This window comes from Electrona antarctica (assembly GCF_951216825.1).
Source record: "Electrona antarctica genome assembly, chromosome: 1".
In the NCBI taxonomy this organism is placed as follows: Eukaryota; Metazoa; Chordata; class Actinopteri; order Myctophiformes; family Myctophidae; genus Electrona; species Electrona antarctica.
The window spans coordinates 27886976-27905822 of NC_136806.1; the positions used below are offsets into that span (position 1 = coordinate 27886976).

Here is an 18847-nt window from a genome sequence, read left to right on the forward strand (position 1 = left end):
TAATATAAATACATAATACGTTTTCTTTCTTTCTTTCAGTAAATATGTTTTTGTTGTGTTTTTTACATGATCATCTTGCTTAATATGAATACACAGGCTGTCGGTTCTTTTTCACTAATGTGCCTAGACTAGCCTTTTTAAGACCCAGGTTTTTGGCCTAGACTATAGTCTATAGGATGCGATCATGCGAGTTGTTACGTCCACTTCCTGAGACTGCTGCTGCAGAGCCATGTGGAGATGTTTACTTTTTGTTTCATTATTTTTTCTCGTTCCGGGGCCGTAGCACGCCGAAATCTGATAAACTAAAAATAGACTAGGTCGCGGACGCGGTGACAATACTGTGGATTATGCTTTTCTAAATCTTCCGAAGTTCCGACGCCTCAGCAACAAGTTATTTGGAATGGATTGGAAGCTTGTTTTGTGATTTTTCCACGTTGATGCTTTAGTTTCAAACAAAGGCTATTTATTTCTGCAGCTTGAAGAGATACGTTAGAGTGTGTGTGTGTGTGTGTGTCGTGTGTGTGTGTGTGACGGGGTCGGTAAACACTAAACGCCACAACTACGAGAGAGAGAGAGAGAGAGAGATGGGGAGGGAGAGAGGGAAGGGGGAGAGAGAGAGAGGGAGAAAAAGAGAGAGAGAGATTTCTTACTTAGTGACACTTGAGTCTGCATTTTCGCCACTCCTCCGACAGGCGTGCATGCATGTGTGTGTGTGTGTTTGTGAGTGTGAGACAGACGTATTTGAAGCGTTCCAGCGCGTCTGTCTGTCTTGTTAATGTTAACTAAAGCCGGTAAAAATAAGAACTGCCTGGCTGTCACTCTGGGGGCAATATAACCCGAAATATAACCGAAATACGCCAAATAAATAAATAAATAACCGATTATATAGAATCGCATTTCTGGCTGCGCCTCTGACCTGTATTCAACCTTTTCTGGATCAGGGCCCACTTTTCGACAACTTAAATTCGTATTAAGTAGTCAGATGGGTCGACAAAAATACCATGGCATTTGTTTATATCAATGTTATCTTCTTCTTATCCTTTCGGTTTTTCCCTTCAGGGGTCGCCACAGCGAATCATCTGCCTCCATTTCACCCTGTGCTCTGCCTGCTCTTCTCTCACACCAACTAACTTCATGTCCTCTTTCACTACATCCATACATCTTCTCTTTGGTCTTCCTCTAGGCCTTCTGCCTGGCAGTTCTAACTTCATCATCCTCCTACCGATATACTCCCTATCCCTCCTCTGTACATGTCCAAACCATCTCAATCTGGCCTCTCTGGCTTTAACTCCGAAACATTGGGCATGCTCTGTCCCTCTGATGTACTTGTTCCTGATCCTATCCATCCTTGTTACTCCCAGAGAGAACCTCAACATTTTAGTCTCTGCTACCTCCAGCTCTGCTTCCTGTCTTTTCCTCAGTGCAACTGTCTCTAAACCATACAACATGGCTGGTCTTACCACCGTCTTGTGTAGTGTTTTGCCAATTATTTGGGGGTCACTTGTAGTATCCTCACCGCCCACCAGTGGGCCCAGGAACACAGGTTGAGAATCACTGTTCTAAATCAAGTCACACCTGGATGTTGTCAAAGCCAGTGTTTCTCAAACATTTTAATTGCAAGGACCCCCATTTTGATACAGCTTTGATCTCTTGTTTTACTATCATATTCGTAGGTGTCCTCAATTTACGAGCCCACTCAGTCAATCTTCTCTGAGTTACAGACCCATCACATTTGAAAATGGCAAAAAGTTAATCTACGAAAGGAACAATTGTGTACTTATGATGCACTAATTCACACTGTTGCTGTTTAACAACAATAGCATGTACTGTTTCAATCTCTCGTTATGTTCGCATCAAGGCACAGTAGTCCACACGAACAATGAGTGAAAACAAGATAAATTTATGCATCAAAAAACAAACTGTAGAGAGGCATTGTGTTGGGTGCAAATGTGATAGATTGTTTTAATAGTTTTTTTTTCTCCTCCCAGATAGCACATGCTGCTCGCAGAAAATGAGTTTTCTCCAGGGAGAGTTCGCATAACCGCCACCGGCACAGACAATCTCACATTACTCTCAACTCTTGACTCAACTTCACATAGTTAAACCCAGAGAGAGAGAGAGAGAGAGACAAACTTTGAGGAAATAAGCAAAATATTTTCGACCCCACGCCCCCACCTTTCACACACATTCAAAAAGTTCTGTGTGAATGTGCCAAAACGCTAAAATATGCATAACACCTGCTGAACTTGTCACATAGTGTGAGAGAGAAATAAGACTGCTTGAAACAGCCGTTGCCTGCACCTACGTATTGAATTGGCCAATTTGAATAATTAAAAGCTACTAAGATCATTTGCAGTATATCGTTGCTGTCGGGTAGAAACCTTGAATCTCAATTGTCATCATTTTCATGTTCTTTATAAATTAATGCCCTATCTTATGTCGTGCAAACTAAAGTAGCGAAATAACAAGCTCAGCTGAGCTCACAACATGTCGCATTGTGAAGTGTTGTGACCTTGCTATCTGTGGGCTTTATAACTATTGAACCAATTGTTTTAACAATAATTTGTTTCTAAATATCTACATTGGATCTACTGGAACACAGCTTCTTATTTTGACATCTCCTGAAAACGAACAGTTTTGGACGTACAAGGTTTCTGCCCAATAGCAACAATTATGCTAATATATCCTTCTGCTTTGGCACAATTGGCAGTGCATGGAATTGCATGTGCCAAGTAGCTAAAGTGTTCTTTGAATTGAACCGAGGAAGAGAAAGGGGTGAACAGAATGAGATGAAGAGCTCACGCTGGAAATCTCACTGAAAGTAAGACGGGAGGGGAGCACATGCTCAGCCAGGTGCAGTGTGCTGCATACACTGTCACACAATGTCATGTCTTTTTGTGTGCCATGAAAGGTGTGTCTTCACAGGAGAATAATGTTCTTTCAAGTGTCTCCAGGTGGTATCTTTTTGTATTATTTATTCATTTCCCTGGTTCTCAACGTTGGGTTCGAAGACCACCAGCGGTCCAAACACTGAGGGTGTTGCATTTGTTCAGTCTCAGAGTTGGAGACAAACTTAATGTCACCAGTTTTGTCGAAGGAGGCAGCATTTGTTGTGCCTGTGTGTGTGTATTAATTCCTCCACGGCATTTGTAGTTCAATTATAATTCTTAAAGGGAATCTACTAAATTGACTACCATTATTTAAGGGCACCAATTAGCTCCAGACGATTCTTGAAATCATGTTCAGCCACTGAAAGACCAGTTATAATTGGATTGTTCTGTGGGACAAAAATGCTGTACCACCACAAAAATGACTTTATGAAAGGCTTTGTCCAAGGAGCTGCAATGTTTAAGAAAATGGATTTATTTTGAAAAGGAAACTAATTCTAAAGTTCCTTGTAGTTCCTTTCTAAAGGTCCTTTATAAAGGAGCACAAAGCCTGTGTGCACACCGGTGTAATGAATGCATGTGGTTAACCACTTAAACCACTTTCTGTTTTCTGTATTGTGGGGAAATTAAATCTTTTCCTGAAAATAACCATATTATATGGATGTCAAAAGGTTAAAGTCCGGACTAAAATAATATATGCTTTTTGGATATGTGTGTAATAACAACTAATAACAGAATAATGGAGAAAAAAAACCAAAAGAAAAACACCTTCGTCTTCAATAGTTTTGGGCTCCACTCTCAATGCTGTGAGCTGCTGGGGGAACTCTGGGGACAGGGGAGATTCTGCAAATAGACCACATGGCCAGTCATTTGGGATCAAAAAGGCCTATATGTTATTTTAGTCCGGACTTGTATTTTAATGTAAATGTAAAAATCACACCCGTGTGAAGTGAGGGGCGCTCTTATCATCGTACATCAGCATCGGTTGCCGACTTCTTACTGACAGTTGAGAGTTGAAAGCCTCATATATATATATATATATATATATATATATATATATGAGTATATATGAGGCTTTCAACTCTCAACTGTGGCGAAGACCCCTGCTGAAGTAGGTCTGTTGAAGAGCCCTGCTGTAGTAGGTCTGTTGATTTCCAGAGTTTGCCGCATTGATCAATTTGCCATATTAGGGAGAACAGGCATCTGCTTCCCGGATTGGCTTCTAAGATTGGTCGCCCCAAACCAACCAATGGACTTATTGGATCCCCTAAGCTTCACATGGTGTTTGTGCCGCTGCACCAATATAGCGGCACGCACACTACTATTTCAAGTGTTTTTACAACCAGACTTGAGAATAATCCGTTTATTAGTGGGAATGTTGCGCTGGACGGTGCAGCTGTCTGGAGGACCGGAGAGATTCAACCACGCTGCTGTAGCAGTGGACGACAAGGTGTACTCCTTCGGAGGATACTGTAACCTGTGCGGCAGGGATCAGATAGACGTGCACGTCTTCAACACGGTGTCCTTGAGATGGACAAAGTTGCCCCCCGCAACAACCGGACGAGGAGAGGTGCCCCCCATGTGTTGCTGGCACACAGCCGCACTGATAGACGATGTCATCTACGTCTGGGGTGGTGTTGTGAATTTTGAGATAGCGGAGGTTGGCAACTGGGCGACCATCTGGGGGGACAAGTGCAACATGCTCTATGCGTTTGACGTCAACATCCACGGGTGGTTCAAGCCCACGGTTGCTGGGGTCCCTCCAGAGGCGAGGTACGGCCACTCGGCCTGCGCCTTGGGGAAGTTCATGTACATCTATGGAGGATACAACCGGCTGTGTAGATACTATAATGACATCCACATTTTAGACACCAAAGCAATGGTATGGTCTTTGGTTAACACCAGAGGCTCAGCGCCGCCTGCTTCATCACGTCACTCTGCCACTATCATCGGGACAAAGATGTTTGTGTTTGGGGGCCGAGGGGAGCAGTTAGAATACAACAACATCAGCGTGTTTGACACAGAGACCAACTTCTGGCTTCACACACCTTCTTTTACACAGCTTCTTCCGGAGGGACGCAGCTCACATTCTGCTTTTGCCTACAACGGAGAGCTGTACATATTCGGTGGCCACAACTTCCGCCTTCTCCTGGTCTTCAGTGACCTGTGGAAGTTCAGTCTGGAGACCTTTTCCTGGAAGAAGGTCGAGCCCAGGGCGAACGGCCCGTCTAGGATGACTAACATGTGTTGTTGCATGGTGGGAGATCATATCATCTTCTTTGGAGGATACCGATACACACCGGATGAGCTGTACATCTTGGATCTAAGTCCTAGTCTGAAGACGTTATGCAAGCTAGCAGTTATTCAGTACGGTCTGGAGCAGTCTGGACTCCCACACAGCATCAGTTGGGAAATGGCAGCCATGAGAACAGAAATACCCTCCAGGAACTAAGCAGCAACGGCACCAAGGCAGACATGACTGTAAAGAAAGAAGAGCAGTATAACAGAAACATCAACACCCTGTTGATCTGCATCAGGAGTGAATGCAGAACCAAATAGGGGATTTTTTGGAAGTTTGGACAACGGAACAGATCAGTGATTCTTGACCAATTTCATTTCAAGGACCCCCCAGTTTGATATCCACAGACCCGTAGACTATAATATCCTCGGTGTTCATTTAACTCTGAGTGTAGAAATGGAATCAAATGGACTCTTGTGGTTCCTTTTGTACACTGATTTACAAACCTGTTGAAGTGTCCATTTGGGACCCCTGGTGGCCCCCGAACCTGACCTTGAGAAACAGTGGAATAGACATGGAAATGAGGAAACCTATGTTAGTAAAGACGGACTTTGAACTATGGCAGGTGAACAGTTCTGCAAAGTTTGAGAACTTTGTGTTTTTCTTCGTTCCCACTGCATTGGAAACGTTTCCATAGCCTTTTTTTTGTTCCCTTCAAGGCCTATCTGTATCTAATCATGTACTTCTCTATCATTATGTCATTTAATTGAAGCACAACGCCACCACCTTTCAATAAGTGAATGCCACAGACGAAAAACAGTCTAAGTCCACACTATTTATCCATAATGTATAAATGATGGATAAGGGGTCAGGACAACGAGGCCTTTTCGTGGAGGGGTCAGAATTAAATTTGGACTTAGACTGTTTTTCGTCTGTGGTATTAGTGTCTCTGACCCCTCGTGCCTTATCAGTTACTGACTGATCCAGAATTCCTTGACACTGGCTTAAGCCGCCCCGCTTCCTATAGTTGAGTGCCGTGTCACACAGAAAATAGCAGGTGCGCAAGCTCACAATTTGTTGAATATGACAGGTGCTGAGAGTGTTATGGTTTGTTTATTTTATTTGACATGGATATCACAATTACATTGGACACACATAGCACAAGTTATAATTGTTAAACACCTGTCCACAGGAGGCTTTTCTAAATACTTAAAACTTAAAACAAATAACATAAACACAAATCAAGAACAAGGACATAAATGATGACTTCACCCATTTTCAACCTATCTTCATATAATTGTTCCATACTTCCATGGTAATATGTAATGAGTAATCCTCACTTTGTCTCAGAGGCAGGCTGTGGACAGTTAGAAACATGCAGTGTCATCATCGATGTGGAATCCAAGCTAATAAAAACTACAGGCTTTCTATTCCTGGAAAATTAGAATGCAATAATGGAAGCCATTGTTCCCGTTTTCTGTTTTCTGTATGGCGACAGCCTTCTGAAACAGACTACTGAGTAGAACAAATGTTACCATATTATCTTTATCTATCATTATGTATCATATTATCCGATTCGACCATGGAACATTGGGGACAGCTGTAAGACCTGGTATGCATTTGTGTGTAGTAGAGGATTCTTATATACAGTATGCTTGTGTGTGTACTAAATCACTATAGTAAAGCCTGTCAAGGTCCTAGCCTTGATCTGTCTGCTGACCTCTAGTCTGTCATTCCTGCAGAGATGCATACATAGAGCTGCATCACACTACAAAACAAGCTAGAAAAGTGTGTGTGTGTGTGTGTGTGTGTGTGCGTGTGTGTGTGTGTGGGGGGGGGGGGGGGGGGGGGGGGCTCCCCAGCGTGGGAACTCCCCAGCGTGGGAACTCCCCAGCCTTGTATAGCACGTATTGCTGATTTAAAAAATCATATAGGTTTCAGAAAAATAAATAAAATACAAATTCAGGGATGCATGACGTTGCGGGCTAGAGGAAAGTAATAGAGGGTATGCGCGTGACATCATCATCATACCCGGAAGTTATGCGGGAATGCCTACTGAGTGACAAAAAACGACTTTCTGGCCTTGACAACATACTGTACATCCAAACAGAAAAGTCCTATTTGATTGAATTAAATGACTTTAAACAACATTAAATTCACTTTGTCACTCACTTTGTCACTCGATTTGCCACTCGTATTTCACTTTATGCATGTGCCTGTGTCACATTGTAACTATCATGAGCGACATGCACAGACGGGAAATGGGCTGGTTTGGGAACACGTATATTCTTTCTACGTCCGAGCATAGACATGGTAACGCCCCGCCTGCCTCTGATTGGCCTACCGACACTGCCCGTCTTGCCTGTCCTCCGAGATGCAAGGCTACTCCGTGGTGGGAAATAGTACAAGAGAATGGTAACACGCGACAGTGATTTGTAACTTTAATTTTTGTAGAAGAGGCAAACTAATATTGTTTGTGCCATTTGCTTTGAAGTTTGATTGAATAATTGATTGAACACGTAGGCCTATGTACTTGTACTATGATTTGATTTGGCTGTGTTCTAAATTAAAGTGTTAGTGTTGATTATCGTGCATCGTGTATCTAAACTAACACTAAACTAATACTATTATACTAATAAAGATCAAGGGAAAATACACTTTTTTGAGTGGTGTAAACCACTCCTACAACTGGCTTTGTTAGTTTACGTGTCTGTCTGTCTGTCTGTTCGTACCAAAAAATGAGCATGGTTGCTATGGTCACCCAGTTCACACGGGTGTGATTTCATTACGTCAGACATTACGTCAGACCACAGCTGATCAGTCTATATAAGACCTTACACCACTCAGTTCACACGGGTGTGATTTTTTACAGTACAATAATGTTTAAAAGTTTACACATGTATACAAATAAGCAGGCCAAAGGCATAAACAATATTAGTTTACCTCTTCTACAAAAATAAAAGTTGCTGTCGCGCGTTCCAAGCTGTCATTCTCTTGTAGCTATATTATATATCGTACTTGTATTATTTATTTATTTCACACCACGGAGTAACATCGCGCAGCAGACTATCCAGCATGTATCTTCCACCTCGGAGACACCGGCTGTGTCGGTAGGCCAATCAGAGGCAGGCGGGGCGTTACCATGTCTATGCTCGGACGTAGAAAGAATATACGCTTTGGGAACCTCCAACATCAAAATGTGTCCTTGATGCAGGCACATTTTGCATCACTCATACAGTAACTAGATTATGAGTGATGTACTTTATTTTAACGAGAAGCGTATGGTAGTCATCTGCTTTTGAACTGAACACTGTCCTTCAGAAGGCTTATTAAAACAGTTTGTTCTTTAATGGCAAAGTATAACAAAGTTGTTTACTAAGCGAAAGAAGCTTTGCCGGGCTGCCAGAGGAAACCGGGCCAGCATGAGGATCATGTGTCTTTGGGGCCTGAGTGAAACGGAGCCCCCCTGGCCCTGTGAAGATAAGTCAGCCTGCTGTGGTGTGTGTACAGCCCACACAGCCCGGTTTCCCCCTCACAGTCTCACTGAACCTGATCCGTCAGGACTCTCTAAATAATGGCGAGCGGCAGGGTTTTCAGACACAAAAGTTGCAAGCTCGCCCACACTGTCCCTCCATGTTTTCTGAGGTGGTTCCAGGGCCCCGCGGTGAATCGCTGCATGCCGTTGCATCCTCAGATGAGATGGGGTATTTTTTTCCCTTTCTATCTCTCTCCCACACACGCCAAGGGGCGAGCAACTTGATCCTGACATTGAGGATGCTTGTTCTGGGGCAGCAGTTTTTGAGCTCCACAACCCCGCAACCCCCTCCCCCGAACCATCAAATATCACGACTCTTTAACACAAAGTATGCCAAGAATGTGGGACCTTGTTCTTCTCTCCACAACCCGCCTTTGCCAAGTCTTTCTTTAATCTCATTTAATCGAGTAATTAAAAATAATAATAATAATAATAAAAAAGAAATATATATATATATATATATATATTTTTTTTTATTATTATTATTTTTATTTATTTTTGCTTTTACTCACATAGACACTATGACAGCCTACATACATATCCGACATGCACACACGCTTATCACTCCTGTTTCTGCTCAAAATGAGACAAAAGTGTTTGGGAGGTTATAATTCCATTCCAGGGTCTTCAAGTTATGACGATTTTAATGATCGTATACAGTATCATTAATATAAAAATATAAATGTTAAAGATAAGTCATGGTACTGTTTATTTTATACCTGGAAAAGTTTGTTTTCATTTTGACACCGATACATATATATTCCATTACTTCCATTGATCCCAGCAGGAACACAATTGATCAATTGATTGATTGATGGATTGATTATGCAATGGCAGATGGGTGGTCCTCAAACACTTTTCAAGATGGTTGTGCACCACTGACCTAGGGTGCCACAATTTAACTATGTTTTTTACTGTGATGTCATGTTGTCATGCATGTCTGGCACAAATCTGTTGAGCGAGAGCACTACCACACTCCCATGTACTGTACTTCCACTATAAACTGAGAATATTCATCTAATCAATATCTAATCATTTATCACCAAAACGAACTTACAGTTGATTTAGATTGTTTTCCCGGTGTGTGTTCTTATAGGATAACAGGAACAAGAAGAATGTAGAAGCAATGCTTGTCAGCGGGTGATAGGGCTGGGCGATATGACGATATATATCGTATAGACGATAGAAAATGTCTATCGTGAAAAATGTTCTCTATCGTTTATATCGTCGTATTTTACGTCACAGCGCCCAGCCACGCTGTGCTGTTTTTTCACAACAAACATGAAGGGAGATGATGGCTGACGAGATTCAGAGCGGAGTAACACTAAAGTAACTGGCCATTCACTTTTATATATGCAGGTTTCATGTTGGGTCAAATTGATAAACTGCGTGAGCCACGCATGTTTTACACAGTTGCACAATTGAGCTTGTCCGTCGGGTGCAAACTTCTTCTACGTCTTTCCTCTTACCTGTCATGTTTTATTGTTCCAAATAAATGATTCCAATTGAAAAGTCCTTAATTCAGCAACAGCTTCCAACAACAACAACAACACAAGACGCTAACTTAAGTTGTGATCATCATCAACAAAAAAAAAGGAAAAGAAAAACATCCACTCCCATACGCACAGCTGGGCATGGAGAGTTAACGACGCGGTCGCGTTGTCTCTCACTCTATCGCCTGTAGTCAATTAAACATCGTTAAGCTTCCCAACGTCTTTAACAAACTACACTACAACTACAACAGAACCTATACAGAGCTTAAAATGAACTGAAACAACTGTGGCAGTGAGTGACATGAGGTATTTCTTTTTTCCTTAAGACAATTGAATGCTAGACACAGGCCTGTACTTCTGTGTCTGAATGGGAAAGTCTTATTTCTTTATTTTTGCTTTTTAATTGTCATAATAATAATAATAACTATTATATGAATATAATACTGATGCCCTGCCCATGCACAGACAGGCCTAAAGCAAGTACAAAAAGAATACAAAATAATAATAATAATAATAATAACTATTATTATTATTATTATTATTATTATTATTTTATTTTGTATTATTTTTGTACTTGCTTTAGGCCTGTCTGTGCATGGGCAGGGCATCAGTATTATATTCATATAATTAGACTGGATATTGTGATTTTACATATTGTAATTGGCATAAGTTTGATATTGGCATAAGTGTTCTTTTCCTGTTTTTTTTAGTGGTGCAACCACTATGACAGCTATGTGTGTCCCTGTATCCGAGCACGGAAATAGCATAATTATTGTCACCACCAAGTGTCACTTGGTACGGTACGGTACGGTACGGTACAGTACAGTACAGTACAGTACAGTACAGTACAGTACAGTACAGTACAGTACAGTATATTGCTTGCTCTGGGTGGATCTTTGTTGGTTGTAAAGTGTCTTGAGACAACTTGTTGTGATTTGACACTTTAATAAAATTGAATTGAAAAATTGAATTGAGTACAGTACAGTACAGCCCAAGTACAGTACAGTAAAGTACTCAGCCTGAACAAAAATCTATTTTTTAGATTAAAAAATCGGTATCGTAAAAAATATGCTATATCGTGAGTATATCGTTATCGTGATAAAAAAAATTCTATATCGTGATATGAGATTTTGTCATATCGCCCAGCCCTAGCGGGTGACCAATCGTTCAAACACTATTTCCAAAGGCCAATAGTTCCAAACACTACTGTATAGTTCCAATTATTATAGTTCCAGGGGTTGACACTATAAGGTCTCAGAGACAACTGCCTCTGATGTTCTACGTGCCCAAAGGTCATGGCCACTTGCCCGAAAAGAAAATTGTCCATTATGAAATGATAGGTAAAATTTGATAACAGATTCCATTCCGCCATTAGAGGTGGTATTGTGCGGCCAATGCCAGTGAAATGCGCGAAAAACCAAAGAAGAAGAAGACCCCCTTGGCCCACCAGGAAGTGATGCAATCGTGCTCTGTAGTCAGCGTCTCTCAAGACAACATAGACAGATCGTGGGAGGAGGATTATTATCAGCACGATCTTTTATTAAAGTTTTATAAGCTTCTAAACATCCTAGTTTTTCCCATTTTGAGCAGAGAAACAAAGAATTATTAAAAATAAATGAGAAAAAACAAGGCCCCCTCACGTATTAGGACAATATCAGTCACCAAAAAAAGGTTGGGTGTTTGATGTTACAATGGATTTGTATATAGGAAGGGGGCGGGGTAGCTAATATGAATACTGAATCAAGTAACTTAAAAAACTGTCTGGGGTGTTCATATAAGCCTGAGTAGATGATGAAATGACCAAAATGTTTTTTTTAAAGTGAAACTTATTACTTCAAACAAAGTACTACTACTACTACTACTACTACTACTTATTCCTACTACTACTACTACTCCCTGCCAAAAGTAACTAGTTACTTATTACTTTACTTAATACTTGTTTTTCTCACCCCTAGTAATTGCATAATTTGCGCACTATACCCCATTTATAACATTGCTGCGTGCCGGTGTTGTGCACAGAATATAGTAGATCTTCTAATTTTTACATTAGGACTAATGTTAAAACTGGCAAATAAATTGTAAAAAACGGCATTCATAAAATCACTGTCCTAAAAATTGTACTTACAAGTATAGCTGTGTGTGTGTGTGTGTGTGTGTGTGTGTGTGTGTGTGTGTGTGTGTGTGTGTGTGCGTGTGCGTGCGTGCGTGTGCGCGTGTGCGTGCGTGTGTGTGTGTGTGCATGCGTGTGTTTTCTCCCTGCACCGGTGTGCAGTGATTTAACAGGCTGTGAGTGTAAAGAACCATCTCCTCCCCTTTTAGCCCCCATTACACCCCCTCCCCACACCCCCGCAAGCCTTTCATCCACTCCTCTCAACTTTCTCTCTCTCTCATTTTCTCAGTCCTCTATTTTGTTTCCTCCACTGCCTTATTTCTCTCTCCACCATCCTCTCTCTCTCTCTCTGTCTGTCTCTCTCTCTCTTGTTCACATTTTCTCGCTTGCCTATCTCGCCTCGCATTCTAGCCTCTTCTCTTTTTTTCCGGCACCATCATCTGTCTTTTCTTCTGTGCTGCCTTCATAAGATTTTCTACTTTCTAGTGATGCCGGCCGAATGCCATTCCAGAGGCTATCCTTGAGTACAGAGAGATCCTTGGCAATGGAAAGAGAGAGAGAGAGAGAGAGAGAGAGAGAGAGATGCAGCTGCCACTAGGATTCCACAGATATTCAAGATTATTATGTTACTGCCGAATGCCGATTATATAAGTATAAAGGGTAAAGAGTCAAATTCTTGGGTTTCAGCTTCTTGACACTGCAGCAACAAGAAAAATATAGCGGAAAAACTGGCAATGAAATAACAACAGCAATAGCAGTAAAATCGTAAAAAAATTGCAATACAATAACAATTGCACAGGGCACATTTGTTTAGTTGCAGGACTGTGTGTGTGTGTGTGTGTGTGTGTGTGTGTGTGTGTGTGTGTGTGTGTGTGTGTGTGTGTGTGTGTGTGTGTGTGTGTGTGTGTGTGTGTGTGTGTGTGTGTGTATATATTGCTCATTCAGCAAGACACTTGACTCCTAACTGCTCTGCACACAGTATGGAAACAGAAATTCCCACCGCGGGATCGGACGGGTCTACTTCACAGAGAGAGATCGTTTGCATGTTTGTGCATAACAGGCACAGACAGGGAACAGGCCGTTACTGTCCGTTGTCCAACATACTCCTATTGGAAAGCAGCCGTTCGGGAGCCATGCTGCTCTGAGCCTTGTGGTTGCGGTGCGGCTTGGCAGCAGCAGCTGAAAGCGTCTGCGGTTGGTATGGCTGGGATGTGTGGTAATCCTGCCGTCTGCGGTAATATATCATGGATGGAGGGACGCTCACGTCCACAGATGCCCTGGTGTGAGGAAGTACTCCCATTTGTTTTTATTTTATATTTAGCTTTACCCATTAAGACCTGAGGCTGATTCTACACAATGCTTTCTAAATCATAAGTTCTGACACTGTCAAAAGTAATGTAAAAAAGAAATTAGCAGTTGACATGGTTGTCAACATTCAAGTACCCCCAGTTTGGGTTGAGAATCACTGCAATCAAATATTATTCATATCACCCTTCCCTCTCCTGGTGTATACGCTACCTTTTCAGTGCCTAGGTATTGCCATGCTACAGTGAAATCCATGAATTCTGTTTTTTAGTGTCTCCAAGATGTCATACTTTTGCACACAGACACTTTAGCACCAGGGTATTTCAAGGGATAAATAGCATTTAGAAGGACTCTGCCACTGCATTAGGGTCATAAATGCAGTGCGCTTTTGTGTGAAATTAAATCATAATCTGTACTTTTTGTCTATGATCGAGGTAGATTGACAAGCGTTAAGTGGTCAGATGTGGGCTGCGTACATTTTTTGAGCATGTTTATTTTAATGCTTGGATAAAATGGTAGTATAACCCACTATTCCTATTAATTGGTATTACAATTATTTTTTTCCACACAATGTTTTTATATTAATGTTATATATTATCATTCAAATCTTAGTGTTTCGCCAATTATTTTGGGGGCCCACACCAATAGGCCCCGCCCCACAGGTTGAGAACCACTGTTCTGTAGTATGTAGTGTGTATAATATCACCGCCAGCAGCTCCACAGACACTGGAGCTACAGCTTCAATAAGAACACTTTTAACTGATTTTTTTTCCTCCTTTTCACTTTTCCAACTCTTCTCCCAGAGGAGAGTATTGCAAAACACTCTCTAAATATATCTTTAAGAATCTCTTATGACTTTTCCCTCAGTTTGAGTTCTTATATCGCATCCAGATGCCGGCTATAATCCAATGAAACTGGCTGACTGGGAGGCACATTCTACAATATTTGGTAGAATATTAGTTTGTGTTGTTTAGCAGGGATGGTTTTAGGTGCATAGAAAGCAGACAGACATACAATTAGAGTTTGACTCATTGTGATTGCTGTGACACTTGGATTTCATCACTGTTGGGCAGTAACCTATCTCCATTTTCTTTTTTTTTGGCGAAATGTAGTAAAAATGTCATCAAGGATTGACAATGTCCTGTGAGCTTGCGGATCTGTTATTTTTGAAAATAAATTAATAAATTAGCCCCCCCCCCAAAAAAAAAAACAAAAAAAAACAAAAACAAAAAAGTAATAAAAACACAACAAAAGAACAATCTTATATAAACAATTGATGTGGATACACGGTCAGGTGTGTGGGCGTCATGCATACAGCATCAGGATTTGATTTGCCTGGCTTTGTGTGACCTAGTGTTCGGATCAGTCAGTGCTACTAGCACATTCTAAATCTAAAGAACAATCTACATACAACGGCCGGGCTGACAGACTTTGTGCTGGGCGTATACCGTATACACGGCGAGTTGGAAGTGCATCGATCGGGCGATTCTTGAGATACGCACGTATGCATTGATTTTGCACATTTCATTTATAGTAGGATAGCTCAACATCATAGAAAATATCCCGGGTTCAATGATCTGATTCAGCTTGGCTCCTCAGATCAGCTAGTGTGTGTGTGTGTGTGTGTGTGTGTGTGTGTGTGTGTGTGTGTGTGTGTGTGTGTGTGTGTGTGTGTGTGTGTGTGTGTGTGTGTGTGTGTGTGTGTGTGTGTGTGTGTGTGTGTGTGTGTGTGTGTGTGTGTGTGTGTGTGTGTGTGTGTTATAATGTATCACTATCACTGTGGGATATGTTTTTAGGTAGATACCAACAGGGTAGATGTGGAAATGTTTGTGTTCACAATGTTCAAAAATGTGACATGCAACATATGTTTTTCTGTTGAAAATATTTAATATTGTGCACATTTCCTAATGTTAAATTGGTTAATGTGGAGACAGCATTGTTGCAGGTTAGTTTACACATAATATCTTTATACTAATTAGATGCTCTGGATGTGTATTTGTTTGTTTCTTGTATGTGTGTGGGCGGATGTACCAGCTGGTGGCACTGTCTGACTATCTCTTTCTGCAAGACAATTATGTGTAGTGATCATTGTTTTTAAATGCTCAAACTGTTTGGCCTATCCCAGAAAGTAATTAGGAATATAGTTTAACAAATGTATTTCAACCTTAAAAAACCTTCACCACATCTTACAAGTTTCAATGAACAATGCAGGCAAAGTTTAACACCTAGTGAATTAAAACACAAATGTTGAGTTTGAGCATAATTGTATTAAACCCAGAGATCATTTGAGGTAAGCCTCGTTTCTAGTTTTGTGTCGCGTCTGTAATCCTGTTTAATAGATGCAATATTCCCTGCAGTGTTCGCTGAGAAACCCCCTCGGAAACGAGATGCTACATCTCAAGGTGTTATTCTTAATCCTAATAAAGAATCAATGCAAGGACATGTGTTTCTTTTATCAATGAATCAAAATGAATGCTTTTAAGTCACACAGAGTTCATTTGAATACCCCAAAAAGCACAAAATCAGAATGTATTATTATTAACATAGCGACTGAATTGAACAAAATATTGTCTTCAGACTTCAGACTGATTCCTGGCTTCTCGAAATCCTGCTCTCCAATTAAAAATATAAATATATATATATATATATATATATATATATATATATATATATATATATATATATAGACCCCTGAGGGACTATCTAAAGTATAGTAGTAGTGTTTCAGGTGCTTACTTCTGGGTCAGGGACCCAATATTGGGTCACGACAGAGCAAAGAAAACGTTCCACAGGAGAATCCCAAGGACACGGCTCAAGGCTAAATGAGTGAGTTTGACTGACAGGGCTCTGAAAGCCACCGCCGCCGGGACCGCATTCCACACGACAACGACAATGATGAGAATGTCCATGGTAACGATGACTAATTAACAGATCCACACAATGGCAAAAAAAAACCTGGATGGATGGATGGATGGATGGATGAGTGGCAGAGCGGAATATCATGAAGTCTGCTCGATGTTGAAAGAGAGAGAGAGAGGGAGAGAGTGAGAGTGATGACTGTGTCAGAGGGACGATAATGAAAAAGACAGGATTGATTTGCGGATGTGCGACGGGAGGGCTGGAGCGAGAGATTCTGTAACACAAAGACGTGTTGATGATGATCCACAACGTTATGTGGGAGAGGAGAGGACATGTGCATCTAGGTGTGTGTGTGTGTGTGGTGTGTGTGTACGTGCGTGCACAGATTAACACACTTGGGTGCGTAGAAAACATGCACTGCACCGCACCTGCAGTGTAGTTACATGCTTTGAGGTTAGTGTCTGTAAAAGAGAGCAAAGTCACTTTTGAAAAACAAAGTAAAAAAGAATACATTGACTATCTGCGTGTGCGTGCCTGTGCGTGTTTTGAGGGCCGTATAGTTGCCTGAGCTGTTGATTCATGTTGACAGTTAAGACATCAGAAAGACTTCAGTAGCTGTTTCTTTCTTCAAACACTTTAGTTCTGCTAGCCCTACACACACACACACACACACACACACACACACACACACACACACACACACACACACACACACACACACACACACACACACACACACACACACACACACACACACACACACACACTTACTTTTCACCACAGATCCAGAGACTGACACAACTACACATAAAAAGCAGGCACCTGGAGTGTCCTTCACAGGTGCAGTGGACCCCCCAGCTGTCTCTCTTAAGGGCAGCTGCCCTGCCCCCCCTTCACACACAGCCCCCCCCCCCCCCCCATCCCACCCACCCTTTTTCGTCCTTCAGCGCTCACCTTTATTTTTTGCCTTTCAACCTCCGTAAAACATTGTTTTTTTTGTTTTTTTTCCTTTCCACACACTGGCTCTTTCATGTGTCCGTCGGTCCGCCTGTTTGCCCGAACTTCAGTGAAACGGCAGATCTGTGGCGTTCAAATGCCATCAGTTGGCTCTGCTCCTCTCTCTCCCTCTGCACCGTGTTGAAAGGGACACATGACATTTTGTGTACAATGGAGGATCAACGGGGCCTATATAGACGGACGTGTAACGTTTAGGGACGCGCGGCTATAGCGGCGACGGCACGGCAACTCCTCTTCTCCTCTGCCTGTTCCTGACATCAAAGCACTTCCAGTCGTTTAATGCGTTGATGCATCTTTGATGGCAATCTCTGTTCAAAGGGGCACTGGTTGGAGGGGGAGGGGGGGGGGGGTGTAGGGAGAGATATGCCTAGCCTGCTCACACAACGTGATGAGCTTGTGTGCACAGACACAGGCGTGAACGATGGGCGTTAAAAAGGACAAGGTGAAAGATAATGGGACGTCGTCGGAGTGGTCTGTCCGTCTCCGTCGAGCACAATCTCAAGCATCCGTGATTCTGCACTGTCCCTGCTCCGCGAGATAGAACCGAAGCAGAGCAAGGAACACGTTCAAGGAGAACCTGAGATAAGTGCAGACAGACAGAGAGAAGCAAAATGAAAGTGAGAGAAAGAGACAACGCAACACCAGCGGCTGTGTTTTTAGTTATACTTTGCACTGCAGGGGGCAGTGTTGTCTCACAGTACAGAGAAGAAATGCAGTATATCAAAGTATCAAAGTGACACACACACACACACACACACACCTCACTTTTACTTGTACATTTGTCAATGCACATGTATGCATACGGACGAACACCACACACATTTGTGGACGTGCCCATGTACATCCCCTTCACACTCAAAACATGTGCGTGCACATGCACGCACGCACACAACAAATATGTTCAAAAGTTGTGAGCTCCAGTAACAGCTTGTAATTTGGCATGGAAGGCAAGCATCCTTCCTTTATTGTGTGAACATTCTTAAAGCTAGAAGAACCGCAGAACAAAGTCAGAGAACTAAAAGTTTTAGTCTGAAAAGTCACGTCTTCAGACTCCACATCAGCACCTACAGTATAGCAGCAGCTCCTCATTCCTTGTATCCTGGAGCAGTGGTTCCCAAACATTTTCATGTCAAGGACCCCCAAATTGACACCAATTAGCCTGTGAACCCCCATTTGAAGAGATATGCCAGTGACCCTCATAAGAGAAGACTTTTACAGCTCTATAGCAGAGATTCTCAACCCGTTTAATTTCAAGGACCCCCAGTTTGACATGCATTAGTCTACAGACCCCCATTTAATGGCATTTCTATGTCTGAGACCTCAATTTATATTGTAAAATCAATGTTAATGTAACAGTTCTACTGCGTAACCCGCCTTCCCCGCTATTTAATCCAATATTCT

The 18847-nt window shown here is 41.9% G+C and overlaps 1 protein-coding gene across 1 annotated transcript; it reads left to right on the forward strand.

Annotated features, from left to right (window-relative positions):
- Nucleotides 1-4263: 4263 nt before the first annotated feature.
- On the forward strand, nucleotides 4264-6105 carry LOC306919939 (kelch domain-containing protein 3-like; the record flags this gene model as incomplete). Its single annotated transcript, XM_079496509.1, has 2 exons — nucleotides 4264-5231; nucleotides 6099-6105. 2 exons carry the CDS (start codon nucleotides 4264-4266, stop codon nucleotides 6103-6105), a joined length of 975 nt encoding a protein of 324 aa, XP_079352635.1.
- Nucleotides 6106-18847: the final 12742 nt, after the last annotated feature.